The following is an 18,739-nucleotide window of genomic DNA, read 5'->3' on the forward strand; positions in this document are numbered from 1 at the left end:
AACCAATTCCAGTCTTGAATATTGTAGTTGCATGGCTTAAGGAAGCATCCAAAAATTTCAACCCTAAGGACAAAAAGGTGGATTTGATGCCAAAGAGGGACACAATTTTTTGAATAATATTTGAATTCTTCTCATCCAAAATGATTTCAGAATTATGTTTATTTATTATGGGGCTCAAGGCCTTACCAACTCTAGTAAAGATATGATAGAAATTCTCCCATTTAGACATCTTAGTAGCTCCAAAGCACAAGACATCGTCCACAAATAGGATATGGGTAGTTGGAGTGTTGGTAGAAACCCTACAACCTGTTATGGCATCAATTCCTTTCGCTTCTCTAATACCTCAACTAAGGGAATTCCTGAACAAAATGAATAGGAGGGGGAAAAGTGCACACCCTTGTCTCAACCCCCTAGATATTTTGAAGAAGTTTGTTGTATATCCATTGATTAACACTGTCATGGAAGCAAAAATCACACAAGCCATGGTCCATTTGAGGTGTCTGTGAGGAAAACCAATTTTGAGTAGGATCATTCGGAGGAAATCCTATTCTACTCGATTGTAAGTCTTCAACAAATCTATTTTCATAAGATAGACCTAAGTTAAGTTACATGATTTTATGGAGTGGATACTTTCTTGTGAAATTTCCACCGCATCTTGAATTCTCCTATCAAGCAGGAAACCAAGTTGCTATGGATAGATATGTGAGGAAAGATTATTTTTTACTCTCTTAGTGATAAACCTAGAAATTAATTTGTAAACAGAATTACAAAGAGAAATTGATATAAAGTCAGAAAAGCATATAGACCGTGATATTTTTGGGATGAGAGTAAGAAAAGTGGCATTAATAACACGTGATATGTAGTCAGTGCAAAGAAATTCTGTAGAAATTTTGAATAATTTGGCACTTATTCACAGAGATTATCCCGATTATACAATATTGTGGAATACATGCATAATACATAACCTCCTCTACGTTGATCATCAATTTAGGAGCATTAAAAACAATGAAACATCAATCACATGCGCACATTAACACAATATGTAACCCGGGGAAAGCATACAGCTGAAAACCCCACACTATCTGTATATTATATTGATTAAGAACATGTAACGATACATAGTACAATAATCCTCACAAGTACTCAGTATTATCTCCACCTGTTACGCACAAACTAGCTCAGATCTGAATCAATCACAGGTTCAAATCTCCTCCTGTTGCTTGCTTGCCTCCACTACGCAATCCTGCATGAGAATAGATGAGAATGGTTGATCCAAACTCGTATTAACCTTGGCTGAACCACGCAATCCTCTTTGGCAATACTCAATCCATTGATTATGCAAATCTCATGCACAACTATAGTCATAATTGATAGCTGTCTTGCCCTTTCACTCACCTCTAACACCTGTCTCCACTGAACTGTCCATGCACTGAGTTAACTGATGTATACTTTAGTTGATTTATGAGTTAATAATTAGTGAATTAATTAATAATTAATTCACATCACTCATCACTAGTGTATTCTGCAGTTAGACTAAATACAACTAGTTCAACTAAGTCAAACTGAACACAACTCCATCAACTCCTCAATCAACTCCACCAAACTCAATCACTTGAGTTCTAACTGAAGTCCATCATGAAATAGCTCAACTGACCCATAAGAAAAGCGTATTTCCTTCTGGCAGTTGCATGTGCCACATCCGTAGCTTGAACTGAAGTGCTCCAAGAGGATAAGATAATGTTTATAGTCCAAATATTATTAAGAGCTAATAATTTCGATTGTTATATTTTTAGCCTGGCAGTCTAAAAATAGACTCCGCCCATATGTCTAAAAATAGAAGTCCATATATTTTTACCAACATGACCAATCATCCACAAATAGCATCTTGCAACTCATAGACCATGATCCATATGTCTAAAAATAGACATAGTCTAAAAATAGACTTTGCACCAAAAATAGCCTGCGGGCCCACTTAGTGAAGGCGACTCCTTTCCACTAAGCTCCATCATCTTGTTGCATTTTCAACACTCCCTCTCAACAAGATATGGACTATCTGCAACCCCTTATCCTGCCACTCTGGAATGTTCTGCATGCAACACATTTGCCCGGTCCACTTGCTCCAACAACACTTGGAACAAAAACACTCCCAACTGACCACTCTGTTGGGCTAGGAACATACTCTGATGCTGAAGCTCTACCTGCTGCTGACAAGTGCTCCCTCTCTGACATCTGCGCTACTGCAACATCTCCATGCATCTCGCACCATTGCACACTTCTCTGTGCCACCTAGCACTGTGAAAAACACTTGTGCCTCTCGCATTGCTGCAGCCTGCTAGCTATGCACTGTCTTGGGATTCCCTACATTGTCGCTCTCTCTGCCGCTCCATTCGCATCTGTCTCTACCCAATTAGTTAGTTCCTGCTACTCCACATCAGGGTTCCCGTAGCAAGGTCTCATCCAAGAGGTTGGGTACCTCAAGGATCCTGCCCATCCTCCTTGGGATAATCAATCCACATCACCCCACCTCCTACCTGGAGGTATGGCTGCATGCGATCCCTCAACCCACCTGGCTCGAAGTTTCCCCCTACTGGAGGTCTCTGCATGAGTAGATGTCTCTACTTGATCTCCTCTCAACTTCCCTTGTTGTGGCTGCTCCACAATCTCCTGAAGTTGCTGCACCAATCGTGGCACCTCCACAATCATCTGAGACTTCTTTTGGCTCTGCATGTTGAGAGGTAATATATGCTCCCTCTCAACCACCAAGTCTCCATCAGTTGCCTCGTTGCTCAAGGCTTTGCATGCATCTTGAACCTCAAGAGCATACAGGTTCTTGACCCGTGAACCAATCTGCTTCACCTATCTAGTGATGATGTGTCTAGGGAAAACCTTTCCCTTACTGAAGACTACATCACAGCCTCTGTCTTCCAGCATCGCGATCGACACCAAGTTTCTCTTCAGTCTTGGTACATACTTGACATCAGTCAAGGTAAGGCGAGCTCCATGCTCCCTCTGAAAAATAACTGTGCCTACACCTGAGACACTATACTTCTCATCATTACCCATCGCTATGAGTATCTAGAGATCTTTCTCCTCCAAAGTACTGAACAAACTCTTGTCACTAGTCATGTGGAAAGAAGCTCCACTGTTAAGAAACCAACCACTTCCCATCATGGATGAAACCATGCATGCGAAGAGTGTGAAATCCAACTCAAATTGTGAAGCAGGTGCCTCACCTTCAGATCCTTCCCCGGATCCCTTCTTGGAATTCTTCTTTGGGCAATTTGCAGCATAATGGCCCACTTCATGACAACAAAAGCATCTCACTTTCGATTTGTCAACCTTCTTCCCATTATTGGAAGAACTGGATTCGGAAAGAGAACCCTTCTCCTTCCCCTTCTTCACCTTACTCGCTAAGGCACAGTTCTCCTCATCATGCATGGATGAAGAACTGTCTCTAGTGCTCCGTCTGATCTCCTCTTGCACAAGATCCGACCAAAGTCTCTCCCATCCTGGCAATTTCTCCCGACCATTGACAGAGTCCTGATAGGAATGCCAAATCTTCAGAAGACCAAGGAGAGCCAAGCTCACCAAGTCCTCATCATCGACAGTCACCCCCACACTTCCCATCTCATCTCGGCATTGGGTGAACTTCGTGAGATACTTGGGCATACTGTCTCCATTCTCACACTTAATGTTTCTAAGTTTATCCTTGAGCGCCAACTTCCTCTGGTCGCTCTTGCTTTGGAATAAATCTGTCAACGCTTTCCACAGCAAATATGGAGAAGCCTTTCCATGCAAGCTAGACACAATGTGATCCTTCACGCCCTCCAATAGAATCCTTCGACACTTTGTTGTCTTCTTTTGCCAAGCCACAGCTTCAGCAGCATCAGTAGGTTTTGGGACTTCAGCATCTATGAAATCCTTCAACCCATTGTCATCTAACACCGGCTCCATCCTATCTTTCCATGCAATATCATTTGAGCTGCCTTCAAGAGCATACTCCAATCACAATCCGTTGAAAGACATTTCAACTTTGACACCTAGAAAATATTGCTGCAAATTCGAATTCCACCAGCTCAAAACTCAACCGCCTCTGATCTAAAATTCGTAAGAACAAAGTGTTTCTTGTATAGAGATTGACTGTATGGGCTTTTACCGGATATCTCACCTTCCAAAATAAGGATGAATCCAGAGGCTACCTGGCCCGATTACAGACTCTGCCTGAAGAAATAAAATGTAAACACTTTCTGAATAATAGATCTGATGATCAACTTCGCTCTGAAATCATGCAGAAATTTTTCTACAAATTCGCCAACTCTGATACCATGTAGAAATTTTGAATAATTTGGCACTTATTCACAGAGATTATCCTGATTATACACTATTGCGGAATACATGCATAATGCATAACCTCCTCTACGTTGATCATCAATTTAGTAGCATTAAAAACAATGAAACATCAATCGCATGCGCACATTAACACAGTATGTAACCCAGGTAAAGCATACAGTTGAAAACCCCACACTATCTGTATATTATATTGATTGAGAACATGTAACAATACATAGTACAATACTCCTCACAAGTACTTAGTACTATCTCCACCTGTTACACACAAACTAGCTCAAATCTGAATCAATCACAAGTTCAAATCTCCTCCTGCTGCCTCCACTATGCAATCCTGTATGAGAATAGATGACAATGGCTGATCCAAACTCGTATTAACCTTGGCTAAACCACGGAATCCTCATTGGCAATACTCAATCCATTGATTGTGCAAATCTTATGCACAACTAAAGTCACAACTGACAGCTGTCTTGCCCTTTCACTCACCTCTAACACCTGTCTCCACTGAATTGTCCATGCACTGAATTAACTGATGTATTCTTTAGTTGATTTATGAGTTAATAATTAGTGAATTAACTAATAATTAATTCACATCACTCTTCACTAGTTTATTCTGCAGTTAGACTAAATACAACTAGTTCAACTAAGTCAAACTGAACACAACTCCATCAACTCCTCAATCAACTCCACCAAACTCAATCACTTGAGTTCTAACTGAAGTCCATCATGCAATAGCTCAATTGACCCATAAGAAAAGCGTATTTCCTTCTGGCAGTTGCATGTGCCACATCCGTAGCTTGAATCGAAGTGCTCCAAGAGGATAAGATAATGTTTATAGTCCAAATATGATTAAGAGCTAATAATATTCGACTGTTCTATTTTTAGCCTGGCAATCTAAAAATAGACTCCGCCCATATGTCTAAAAATAGAAGTCCATCTATTTTTACCAACATGACCAAACATCCATAAATAGCATCTTGCAACTCATAGACCATGATCCATATGTCTAAAAATAGACTTTGCAGCAAAAATAACCTGCGGGCCCACTTAGTGAAGGTGACTCCTTTCCACTAAGCTCCATCATCTTGTTGCATTTTCAACAAATTCTTCCACCATTTGGAGTATCTCAAGGCCCATAAAGTCAAAAAGGGAAATGAATAAATCCATGGTCCAACCATCTAGTCCTGGGCTCTTATCCTTAGCCATCTCTTTTAGGGTATGTAAGATTTATTCTTCTATAGCAAGGTAGTCCATGAGGTTGATATCTTCATCATTGACAACTTGAGGGGATAAGCTTGCCATCTGCATTTTATCTACAATGTTGTCCTCCTCCAAACCTCTATATTAATTTTTAAAATATCTAAAGGCTTATTCCTTGATTTCTTTAAGTGATGTGAGAATCCTTCCTTCCTCATTTCGAATGTGCCATATGGAATTCTTTGCCTTTCATTTTGAAGTTGCCCTGTGAAAATATCTGGTGTTTTTGTCACCGCCTTTTATGTAAGGTACTCTTCTCTTTAGATGCCACTCCTCCTCTTATGCCTTTAGGATAATATTCTTCCTCTGTATCAACTTTTTCACCACTTTCTTGTAGTGTTCTAAGAAAAAATCAAGGTTAGAGGGATCCAAATATGTTTCTATGTCCTTTTCTGTCTCGCATAGATCCCTAATTTATTCTTTCTTGCACATTCTAATCGACACCCTTACCTTTGCTTAAGACTCTTAAGCTTTAGGCTTATTCTTTTCATTAGCATTATATTTTCCGAGAGAGTCAAATGATTCCAAGGTTGTTTTACCAATTCCCTAAACTCCATATCATTAATCCATGTGTGATTAAAGTTGAAGGGAAAGGAAATAACATCTAATTCTCCCCTCCACTGCAGCAATATGACATCATGATCAGAAGCTTTAGAATAGAAGGTCAAGGCTTCTAGTTTCTCCAATTTCATGAGAAGAGAAGAATGGTCTAAAAACTAGTCAAGTCTTTTCGCAATTCTATCTTCCAGCACTCGTTTCTCCAAGTTGGGAAATAGGGTTTGGGATAATGCCCATAAATAATCGATTAAAAGAATCCTTGAAATAATCAACAAGAGGGTCCATCCTAACCTTTTGACCTCAATATTATCTAGCTTCCATGATTAAATTCAGGTCCCCTGTAACAATAGTGTGTTGTATATACAGAATGCCACAACCATCGAGTGTTGTTGTATGGGGCCTAAATGTTCAAGATACATACCCTAAAACTTGTTTACAGCTGTAGTCTATCTTTGTTATGTTTTGAAAGGTTTTTCGGTATATTTTCCTGTCTAATTTGCTTAAAATTTGACAGTAATTTCTTGGAATCAAAATTTTGAATTGAAAACTCTCCACAATTTGAGTGCCCTTTGGGTTTTTCGGGGCATTAAATCCATATATGCAGTCTAAAACCAATTTTAAACAACAACAAAAAGAAAATTGGCCGAAAAACATTTCCTTGGATTCTAACCAACTCCAAAAAGTAGCATATTTAGACAACGACATTCATAATTTATTATTTTGAAAAGGAAAGAAGGAAAAATAAAAATAACAATAAAAATAGTTTATATTAATAGCTATATATTTTATAGTTTATTATTTATTATGTTAAAATAAAATAATAAAAGTCGTTTATATTAATTATATTGATCTATTTTGTAATAGGTTTTTATTTTTTTTAAATAAAAAATTATACTTAATCTAGATTTAATAATGTGAGAATATTCTTTGTTCTATATATGTCCGATAAATTAAATTAAAAGTTTTTAATAATTATTTTGTTTCGTACCTCCTCTTATACAGTGACATTATAAATTCTCAATATTATAAACAATACATAAATATTTTGATATTTATTAGCTATTTAATTTATATAACTATATTATTTTAATAAATAATATATTTTATATATAATTTTTTTCTATAAAACAATTAAAATGATTCATGATTCATATTACTTAACTACTAAACAATTTAGTAATGGTTAGTCAACAATGGTATCATCAACTTTTTTTTTAATTATCGCTTGAGTTCCTATAATATAATATAATATAATATAATATTATATATATATATATATAATTTAAATAAATAAATTTAATTAACATTTTGATATAATATTTAAATTTTATATTTAATGATAATGTGTGTTTGATTGATAAAAGGATCATTTAAAAAGTTCTATGATATTAATCTAATGTTTATATTTTGAGTATAATGGCTTATATCTCACTTAAAAGATAATAAAATAATATTTTTAAAGCATATATTAAAATATATATATATATATATATAAAATTAAATTTTATATTAATTAAATATTATTTAGTTCACTATATATATAACTTGTTGGGAGAAATCTAACAAAGGTAAAGGTAGATGGTATAAGAATAAATTTTTCACATTATGAGGATTAAAATAAAATAAAAGTGGATGGTATAAGAAACCATAAAAAGAAGAGATTTCAGACTTAAAAAGTAAGATAGTATCATAAAACCTAAGTTTTTTATGATGATCACGATGGGGGTCGAAATGTATCATTAATGTAATTATCTCATTAAGCTCAATTCTACTACTGCGTATACAATGTTAATTAGGATAGCTTTTGTTTCGTGCATACGAAAAGAGAGGCACGGTGATATTATATAATTTACCATGAAAAAATGCCTTAGGCCGATAAGGACTTTCCCAAAAGCTTAAGAATAATAGAAGGGAATTGAGTTCAAACCTCTCATTTTACCAGGGTTGTAAAGAGATTATATAAGTGGAAAATGTGTCATATTTTTTTATAAAGTTCGTTCATACTTTGATTCTTGAATGTGCCAGTGTAAGAGATGATGGGTTAGAAGAAGAAAATGATTAAGTTAAGGATAACATTTTAAAAGGAATGATTTCACTCACTTAATGCACAATTTGTATTATTCAATAGTGGCTGTATTATTCAATAGTGGCTTAAATGTTGTAATGGATTCTAGAAGAGGTATGGTTAATTTTTGTAATAAGCTAAAATACCATGTGGAGAATAGCTATGGAGACATAATCTTATGTAAATCAATTTTTTTTTATGGAAATAAATTGAATTTATATGAGTTTGGTGGGAATTATTATGGTGAGCATAGTAAACAATAATCTAGAATGTGTTGGTTTAATAGATAGCTTATCTACATGTTTTTTAATTGATAGTATGGTTGATTAGGACCAAAATGGGATTGAGCACTAATATCCCGGCAAGCCTTAAGTATGTGGATAGGCTTGCTAATCGTTGTGACTTAAAGGTCACATTAAAAGAAAGCAATAAGCTGGTCATTTTGGAATAGTGTAGCTAAGTGATTCATGTAGTAAGGTAAGTAATGCATTAGTAGTCTAAGAAAGATGTAATCAACAAAGTGTTAAAATTGAAGGAATTTAGGAAATGATCATTTTAGAGTTAACTTATGAGACACTCTAAAACATCGAGTGTAGTAAAAAGTGATTATTGAGGAAACTAAATAACATAAACAAGAACAAGACTATGTAATCTTAGCAGTAAACCATTAAACAACAAACTAGTCATATCATATAATGCAAACAAAAGACACTAATCAATCTCCAATCACATAATCCATTGTAACAACAATTTTGTTACAAATTGAGAAAAGATTGATATCATTGCAATAGTCATTGTGGCTCAATTTGTGTGATGGAAATTATTATAAAATTAGATATTGCAACAAATATAAATTGAACTCTATTGTGCCAACATAATTTACAAGTACAATGATAGTATTTATATAAGAATGAGAGAAAATCAAGTGAGCCTTAATGTTTGACATTATGCATAATGAATTAAGATGTTTATTGTCGCAATCCCAAAACTCAAATTAGTTTACGTGCATTGCACTAACCTAATGAAATTTTATCATTGGTGTGTTTATCAGATGAGATGGCCAGTTGTCTTCCCCTTACTATTTTATTACACAAGCATTATCAGTTGTGATGTGTGACTAGTTCATGGACCATTACGCTATCATTGAGATGGCATAGTAATGGCGTTGAAAAGGTTAACATGTTGGAGAATAGACATAAGTTGTGGGATGACAATTTGAAATTGATTGTGCAAGAGGGAAGCACAATGAACTCTATTTAATATAATGTAGTTTTGATTAGTTAAAGCTAAGAAAAGACAGCAATATAAACCCAAAGTGTGTGGATGTAGATATTAACCATCCCCTTGGTGAAAATTTGTCCTTATTATGTTAAGATAATAGATGTCAATCATCATTATGTTATGATGCATTGATGAAGAATAAAAATTCATGGCACTATCTAAGAAAAACAAATGAACCTTTTTTTGTATCTTCTCAATTGTAAAATTACCCTTGGAACTAACATGATTTGACAATTTTAAAACAAGTTTGTAATGCACTTGACATCTTGTCATTTTGCGTTTGATAAAAGCACTAGATGCATCCAATATATGATGACAAAGTAAGCTTGAAGACATTATTTCCACACTAGCAAATGATGGTATATTGTTTGTATCATAGTGGATGTAGCCTTTTGAATCTATATTTCTATATTATAAAGCCACATGTTGTTCCCAAGATAGGAGTCATGTTGGACACAATGCTTTCCATGTATATATTTGATGGTCATCATAAAATTTAAAGTATCATTAAACATTTTGGATTTACTTAATGAATTATGTTCCTTCGTTGATTTTATGTGTCAATGGAGAAATACTTCCAAGTGGTGGAGTAGAGTGAGTTGTGTTTATGGGGTTGAAAGTCAAAATCTAAAAAGAACTCCAAAAGGTGATTCATAATATGTCAAATTGTATTGAGCTTGATTATAATTGTGTTAAGTGAATTTCAAAATTTCACTTTAAAAACGTTAATGATTATGCATTTAAAGGAAATATACAATGATTTAAATCACAAATTTTAATTATTTTTAAATTTATATTAAGTGAAACAATATGATGTTAAAATTTAGAAATTAAAAATATTAACAAAATAGTAATATTAGAAACAATTAAATTAATAAAATTTATTATATTGTAGATGCATTTTTTTATTATCAATTTATTATAAATAAAAATATTTATTTATTTGTTAATAAGGAAAATCTTTTATTTTCTATTTTTTAATATATTAAAATTTTATTTTTTTATCATTTCATTTGTAGAGAAAACCCAAGTAAAAAGAGCAAAAAAATCATCGGAAAATGCCACATAAATAGAAAAGTCAAATTAAAAAGCAATAAAATTGAAAAGAAAAGGTTTTCCCCAAATCTAATAAAGATTTTTTTAGAATAAGTTAAGTTTTCCCCAAATCTAATAAAGATTTTTTTAGAATAAGTTAGTTTTGTATCTGTAGAAGTTAAGTACTCAAGAGATTTTTTATTATAAATCTTATAATGCATTTTAAATAACATAAAATAACAATCTCACTAAAAATTATATCATCAAATTCCAACGAAAAAAATCAAAACCTATATTATTTAGATTACACCAAATATATATTTAAAATCTCATATATATTAACTACTAATTTTATACACTAATAAAATATAAAATCGTATAATTATATCTCCTTATTATATATAATTAATTATATTTAAATACTAATATAAAAATATTTCTTTAGAATTTCCACTTCTTTAATTTTTGCCATAAACAATTTAATACTATTGTTTTACTTAGTAATATTAAATTTTACCGTAGTTTCTAACTTCCCGCTACGAAATTAGACCACGATGCGATGCTCGCTGAATTTAACCTTATACATAGAAATGAAGCTTAAATATATTTTACAATATTGCTAAAATATTCCAAAAGGCAAATTGACTTATTTAATCCATGCAAAGTTCCTGGTGCAAGGATGTTTTGTTTTGTGTAAATAACATATTATTTCAATAGCTTTAATAGATAAAAGTATGTGTTTTTTCTAATTAGAGAAGATAGAGTATATTATACTTTCGTAGATGTAGCAATCAAGTTACATGTTCAAATCAGAGAAGATAGAGTATATATACTTTCGTAGATTTAGTAATCAAATCCTTAAAAAAAAAAAAGTATGTGTTTTTTCTAATTAGAGAAGATAGAGTATATTATACTTTCGTAGATGTAGCAATCAAGTTACATGTTCAAATCAGAGAAGATAGAGTATATATACTTTCGTAGATTTAGTAATCAAATCCTTACAAAAAAAAATAGATCTTTTATCTCACAAACAAAAATGTCATAAACCAATTTAATATCTTACTTAATCATAACCTTAAAATTATATAATAATAATAATATAAAAACAACATATAAAAACAAATATAGCTTATATCTCACACTTAATTGACAATGACATATTGTACGTCCACAAGTCTACAAAATTCGGATGGGAAATCGTTGCACAAATGAAGTTCCATTATTTATGCTTAACTGGCTTCCTCTTCTACCATTGTACATTCAACCATGATGTACGAACTACGTAAATGTTCCCTTATATTGTAAAGCATGTAAATCAATATTCACACCCATGCATTGTTATCATGCGAACCTTTCCGAAATAGGAAAGCGACATTTTAAAATAAACTTGGTCTTGCGATAAGTACTCTCTTTTTCTTTTTTTTGAGAATGGTAATTAATGGCTATAAATAAAAAATTCAAATGATTATCCAAATCATAATTTGTAAAAATATATATTTTTTTAATTTTTAATTTTAATTTAATAATTTTTAATATTATTTAGTCTTAATTTTATAAAAATAAAAAATAAAAACAAACATATTCTTAACCATTAAACCCATTCAAATTATATAAATATTCAAAATTCTTATTTTTAAATATATTATTTTTCATAAAATAATATAAAAAATGTTAAACTTTAATTAAATTAATTTAAACTATAAAATCAAACCTAAAATTACAAGTTAAAAATATATTTTATATTTAAATAAATAAAATTACAAGTTAAGAATATATTTTATATTTAAATAAATAAATATTTTTTTTATTTTTTTATTGTATTATTAATCAAATAAATAAATTATTATTATTTCTAACTTTAATTTATTTTTTAGTGAAATACAAAATATCTAAAAACATGAAAATTAAGATGGTGAATCTTCACACTAGAGATTATACACAAAAACCAAACAAAATAGAAATTAATTGTACTGAAGCCCTACCGTAATTACACATTATTGGGTTCAAACGAAAATAACCAGTGAAAAGGAATTAGAGGCTGATTACAGTTTGGTACTTCAAGGATGATGGCTATTAACTTTCTTGGTAAAATTCAAAATTTGTTTTGATGGGTGAGATTTTGTTGTTGTTGTTGTTATAGTTAATTTTATTTAGAATTTAGTAAATGTGTTTAGAATTTAGAATATTAAGTTTTAATTTTATTATTTGTAAAAATTTAATTTTCTAATATTTTTAAAATATTGAATCTATTTATATATTAAAAACACATTTTAAACCATTAAAATTTATTAGTGTTAAATTTAAATATTAAAAATAAAAAAATTATTAAGTTATTCCATTAAAATGTATCATTACTGAATTCTGAATAATTTTTCATTTATAAATCACTGTGATACTTTGGTAGTATACGGACAAAGTGTTATTTAGTGTTGGGTCATATTATTTTTTCGAGTTGTTTTTAGTGTGATTTTTTGGAAGTTTCTCTGGTGGATTTTTCTGGTCTAATTTCTCTAAAATCCTGTAGGAATTCATTGAAATCACAAGTTTGATCGCTAAACTTGCACGATAGAAGTGCCCTAAAAATTTTCACTGTACTGAATCCATATAGTGAAAAAAACTAATTTAAATAACACAAATCAAAATTTCACCACAAATTGATTTCAGCATCAAAAACCAAAACTTATTCATGACTTGCTCTGGATTCCTTGACCGACCAACAGCTACGTGGAAGACCGCAGTATTCAATGAATCCGAGATCCGCAAGGCAAAGTGGTGTCTTTTTTTGAATTTCGTAGACTTTTCCGGCTTGGAAAAAAAAACAATTATTTCATTGTTCAATGTGGGACCCGCATGAGCGCTGTCTATCAAGCAGAGGTACTCCTGGCGAGTAACGAGGGCAGGGGATTCCGTTACAGCGGATTCTGTTGACAGGGCAGGGGATGCCATGTCAGTGATCCAGTTACACATGATTCCGTTGAGAGTGTGTTAGAAGTTAAATATTAACTACTTAATAATTGTTTTTTTTTTATTATTTTTTATTAAATATTAAAATAATTTTTATTTTTATGGTTTATTTTTATTATTTTTTATTAAATATTAAATTATTTTTATTTTTATTTAAATAAAATAGGATTGAATTATTACATAATATTTAATATTCATCCAGGAGTTTTAGTTTTAAATCCCTATCCCAATTTCTATACTCCCCAAAGAAGAAGAAAAAAATCTCATGATGTTTACCTCATAGTCAGTCCATAGATAAATCAAAGAAAAATCGGAAGCAACCAGACTTCCACTCCCCTTCACTGTCGATTTAGATCATTTTTTTTCTTTGTTTGGTTGCGATTCGTTCATCTGCAAGTTCCTCTACTCGAATTTGACCACTCAAATCAATTCAATCCAATCCAGAAGCCTTGTCTCGTACGCAGTTAAATCGTGGCCCACAGGCTTTTTTTTTCTTTTTTAATTTTAAATTTAGATTGAATCCGTGCTTTGCTTGGAGAAGCTAAGCATGCTAGCGTGTGAATTGCATGAATTATCAGTTCAATGGTCTTTTTATTTATATTGTGTGGAAAGGAAGCTTAGTGGTGACGGTGGTGTAGAATTTACAGCATGACTACAGTGGATATATTGTATCCCAGCTCCCAAGCTATGGAGGTGTTCAGGAAACAAGAAGGAGAGCCCCAGTTGAGCCACTTCTGCAAGATTTGCAGCAAGAGGTTTGTCTCAGGAAGAGCTCTTGGCGGTCATATGAGAGCCCACGCTCCTGCCTCCGCCTCCATCGCTGCAGACGCACTCATTGAAACTGAATTTGGGAAGAGCAAGAGACCCAGAGCTTCGGATCACAAATCGATGGAGGAAAGGGAGAAGGATGAAGAGGGATTGGATAGCAATGGGAGTAATCCAATGTATGCTCTGCGAAGGAATCCCAAGCGCAGTTGGCGGTTTGCAGATCAGGACTACTCATTTCTATTGGGTGAAGGAATCGATTCCAAATCCATCGATTCTTCTATAAATTGTGACCTCTGTGCGAAAGAATTCAGCTCCTGGGAAAGCCTGTTTGGTCACATGAAGTACCACTATGAAACCCATGAAGATAGCAGCGATGCCCATCTTGAAGAATCACGACAACAGGAGACCCAAACCGACGAGGACAAAGAAAGTGAAAGTGATGCTCAGACTGAGATGGATCATCCATGTGGGAACTCAAGCAGGTTTGATAAGTGTATCAAGGGAAAGAGATCCAAGAGACCCAGGTATGCAATCCAACCTAATCCCCATGAACAATTTGATTCGGATACAAATACTGAAGAAAAGGACATGGCAATGTGTCTCGTAATGCTTGCAAGTGGAGTAAACACTGCTCAAAACCCACAATTCCGAACAGGGGCTGAAGAGCCTGGTTCGGGTGACCTCAAGCTTCCCAAGTCTGGTTCCCAGCTTCTGGAATGCATCAGAAAGAAGCCCACATCTAAGTCTGGTTCCCAGCTTCTGGAATGCATCAGAAAGAAGCCCACATCTAAGAAAATTGATAGAGATGCTGGTGTTTATGATGATGATGAGGAGGAGGTTAAGAAGGCCAGGTACAAATGCACCACTTGCAATAAGTTTTTTCATTCCCATCATGCTCTAGGAGGCCACAGGGCTAGCCACAGTAAGGTCAAGGGCCTTTTTTCTCAGAGAGAGGAGGAGAACGAGAGCCTAGAGGAAGAGATTACCGATGAGGAGGTCATTCATGGACCAGACTCTCAGCTGCCTGGTAATTTCCACAAGCCTTCTCCAAAGGAGAAGACTAAGGATTCTTGTGTGAAAGCGAGGGATGAAACGACCATAAATGAAGCTGCTGCCACTTCAGAGAAGAAGACTCCAAGGGTCCATGAATGCTCAATCTGTCACAGGATTTTTGCTTCAGGCCAGGCTTTGGGTGGTCACAAGAGATGTCACTGGGGTAGTGCCGGAGCATCAGATTCTGTTAGTACTACTTCTAGCAACAAGGAGAACCCTATGGAGCAGGCAATGCCTGCAAGAGCGGGGCTGTTGGACCTGAACTTGCCCGCCCCTGTTGATGATGATTGTGATGCTGAAAACCTCAATAATTTGGGTAGTAATGCAGTGGATTGTCATGGAGTTTCCTCCGATGCCCAAACCTGCAGCTCTCCTTACTTGCAGTCTTGGTTGATGGGCAGCTACCCGAAACAGGGGCTGTTGCTGTACAATAGTCATACCCATTTAAGTAAGGTTGATGAATCAGAGAATAAAACAGGAAAGAAAATTGCATGTGGCAGAGGATGTGAATCAGAATTCTCAGTTAGAGCAGGGTCTTGGTTGCAATTGTAGCCAAAACAGGGGTCTGTGATTAAGAAAAAACAGTGTTCTGTAATTAAGAAAACAGTGTTCTGTAATTAATTGATTCTTATGTATGTTTTATAGCATTGAAAATAAATAATTTGTTAATGGGTATTAAATGAGCGAGAGCTGTATATGTTCACAGTAACTTGTCAATGAACTTCAAATGAACAAGGGTGATATATGTTCATAGTTGAATTGCTACTGCCAATACAAATATTATATATCCCTGTAGTTAAATTTTGACAATCCAATTATTCAACAATAAAATAGATACAACTCCGATAAACATATACAACTCCACTGATTTAATACCCATTAACAAACTGTATATTTATTTATTACCCTTTTACAAATCCACCACTGTACATACTTATGCTTGAACTTGCACCACTACTTTGATCTGTCAACTACCAATGCACAAGTAACTGTGTGCCTGCATCATGCAACGTAACTGAAACCACTCAAGTTCGACCCTTTTTCTCAGATATTATCAAATTTTGATAACTGATATAGGTCACCGTTGTAAATGTATTTGATTATGACCATAACTCAATATTATTACTTTAGACAACCCCGACTCTAATTTTACGATTATTAATTTGTGTAGGCAACCCCACTCAGAATTCAATAATATATTTTAACCCATATGTCTGTACAGTCCAACTAATCGCGGTTTTTTTGGTAGAAGGTGAGCGGTATGCCACGACACAGCGCCGGTATTATCCATTTTGGTATCTTGCTTCGAGGTATGTTAGCGTCAACTTGTGATGTTACTTTCCCACCACTTCAGCGTCTTACGAATCTTGAATCAAGCTTGCACTATATAATATTGTTTCCATGCTTTTACACTGCTTCAGCAAAGCTTGCATTATTGTTTTATGGTGATGCATATAGATTTTAACCAACCCTGGATGTACAATTTATTATTTAATACATATGACTCGGAGCTTAGAAGATCTGGACAGCAAACATTAGATTCTCTTTCATTTTATATATATATATATATATAATGGTGGTTCTCTATATATATATAATGGTGGTTCTCTATATATATGTTAGGTCACTTTCCCACGTTAATATTTGAATAGGCACAATTTCGTGTTAGAGTTTATTCATGTTGAGGGGTACTTTGGTCTTCTTATCCCAGGTTTCATGTTTTCTTTTTATGTTTTTATTAATGGTGGAATTTATGCTAATGAGATATTGGTTTACTTCACATGTAATTTATTTTAAATTATAATCAAAATATAATAATACAGATTATTGTAATTAATTTATTATGTTGTTGTTGTAACAAATTAAATTGAACCATTCAAAATAATGAATATAAATATTTTTTATCAATTAAGAAGGTAAAGCAGTTTATTACGACTGTTAGTACCAATATAAATTATGATATTATGAGTGGGAACTAGTGAAGGGTTTATGAGAAAATGATACCATGAGTAAGAACTAGTAAAGGATTTATGAGAAAATGATACCATGAGTAAGAACTACTGAAGAGTTTATGGGAAATTAGCCATGGCTATGAAAGGTTTATGGGGAATTAATCATGTCTATGAAGGATTTATGAAAAATGAACCACGCTTATTATTGCTAAAAAAACCTCATCCAAAAGATCTATACTGAAATTTGAATTCAAATTTGTAGTTTTATTTTTCCCACCAACCCATAACTGAAGTATTGAATAGCTAAAGCAAACACCTGCCATATTTATGGGAGTTGAGTGATGTTTGTGAAGGACCTTCAAAATTCAATAAGAAATTTGGCAAATACCCATCTCAAAATTTGAGGGTTAACTCACAAATGGTGTGAAAATGGGAAAAAAATGTGTGGAGCAAGCATCCGTAGGGAACATTCAACAATACAAGGAGAGAGTAGAGGTGCATGAGTGCTTAGAAAAGAGCCAGTCATGAATTGGAACAATATTGGTTTATTTTAGGCTCTTTAAAAATAAAATTTGATTGTCACATATTCACCAGGGAGCTCTACAACTTCACTATGCAACGAGAGTCATAAATTGATGCATATTGGGCATGTATGATAAGTAATGGGTAAGGAAATCATCAAGAGATTGTGGAGCAATGAAGGAATTTCCATATTACTAGGCAAGCCAAGTAAGAGGCATATGAAATTTGTGGAGGCCTCAAGCTTAACAAGTAGAGAAGTTCTTTGATGTTCTTGCAACTGTGAATGACAATTTCCTTAACCCATTCCAAACTTCTGAATGTTGATAGTTTCTCCTTATGATATCATGGCCTAGCTAAGGGGTGGCCAACTATAGAGCATAGTGATGCAATTAAGCCTATGGCTAGGTGGAAAAGGGTCATTCCCAAATTTGTAAATTAGAAATAAAAATATGTCTATAATATATTTCTTGTTATGAGACTAGTTATTAGTGCTCAAGAGAATCTTTATTTTGAAGATGAGTGTCTCTATATACCAAGGTTCGTATGTGTATGCTTGCTAAAATATTTTGGTTTGTGGGCACGAGTTTGTATATATGATGTAATGCCTATGGAAAATTTTAGGGGTTAATATTCGCAAGTGGGCTAATTTTCCATGATTTTTCAAAAAAAAAAAGATTCACCAAATTTAAATTTTTTTATAAAAATGATTCACCCAAATTTTAAAATATAAAATTATTTTACCCTAAAATTCGCCAACATTATATAGAGAGTATATATAAAATCATTATAAATTTGAATAATTTTACAAATACATCAATAAATATTTTATAGTTTGCATATTAGGAATTAGTGAGAATCGCCATTGTTTTAAACTTCAAGATAATTTTCCATCCTTAAAATTATCCCTAGTAATGGCTATGTGTCATGTAATCCTAAA

The 18,739-nt window shown here is 33.5% G+C and overlaps 1 protein-coding gene across 1 annotated transcript; it reads left to right on the top strand.

Annotated features, from left to right (window-relative positions):
* The first annotated feature begins 13,983 nt into the window (after nucleotides 1–13,983).
* Nucleotides 13,984–16,025, top strand: LOC149231741 (uncharacterized). Its single transcript, XM_089376363.1, has one exon. The coding sequence runs from the start codon at nucleotides 14,156–14,158 to the stop codon at nucleotides 15,878–15,880; it is 1,725 nt and encodes a 574-aa protein (XP_089232489.1). The 5' UTR covers nucleotides 13,984–14,155; the 3' UTR covers nucleotides 15,881–16,025.
* The last annotated feature ends 2,714 nt before the right edge of the window (nucleotides 16,026–18,739 follow it).

The sequence above is a fragment of the Pinus tabuliformis genome, chromosome J (genome assembly GCF_031772625.1).
Source record: "Pinus tabuliformis cultivar Carrire ecotype Pingquan chromosome J, CPIR1, whole genome shotgun sequence".
NCBI classification, from domain to species: domain Eukaryota; kingdom Viridiplantae; phylum Streptophyta; class Pinopsida; order Pinales; family Pinaceae; genus Pinus; species Pinus tabuliformis.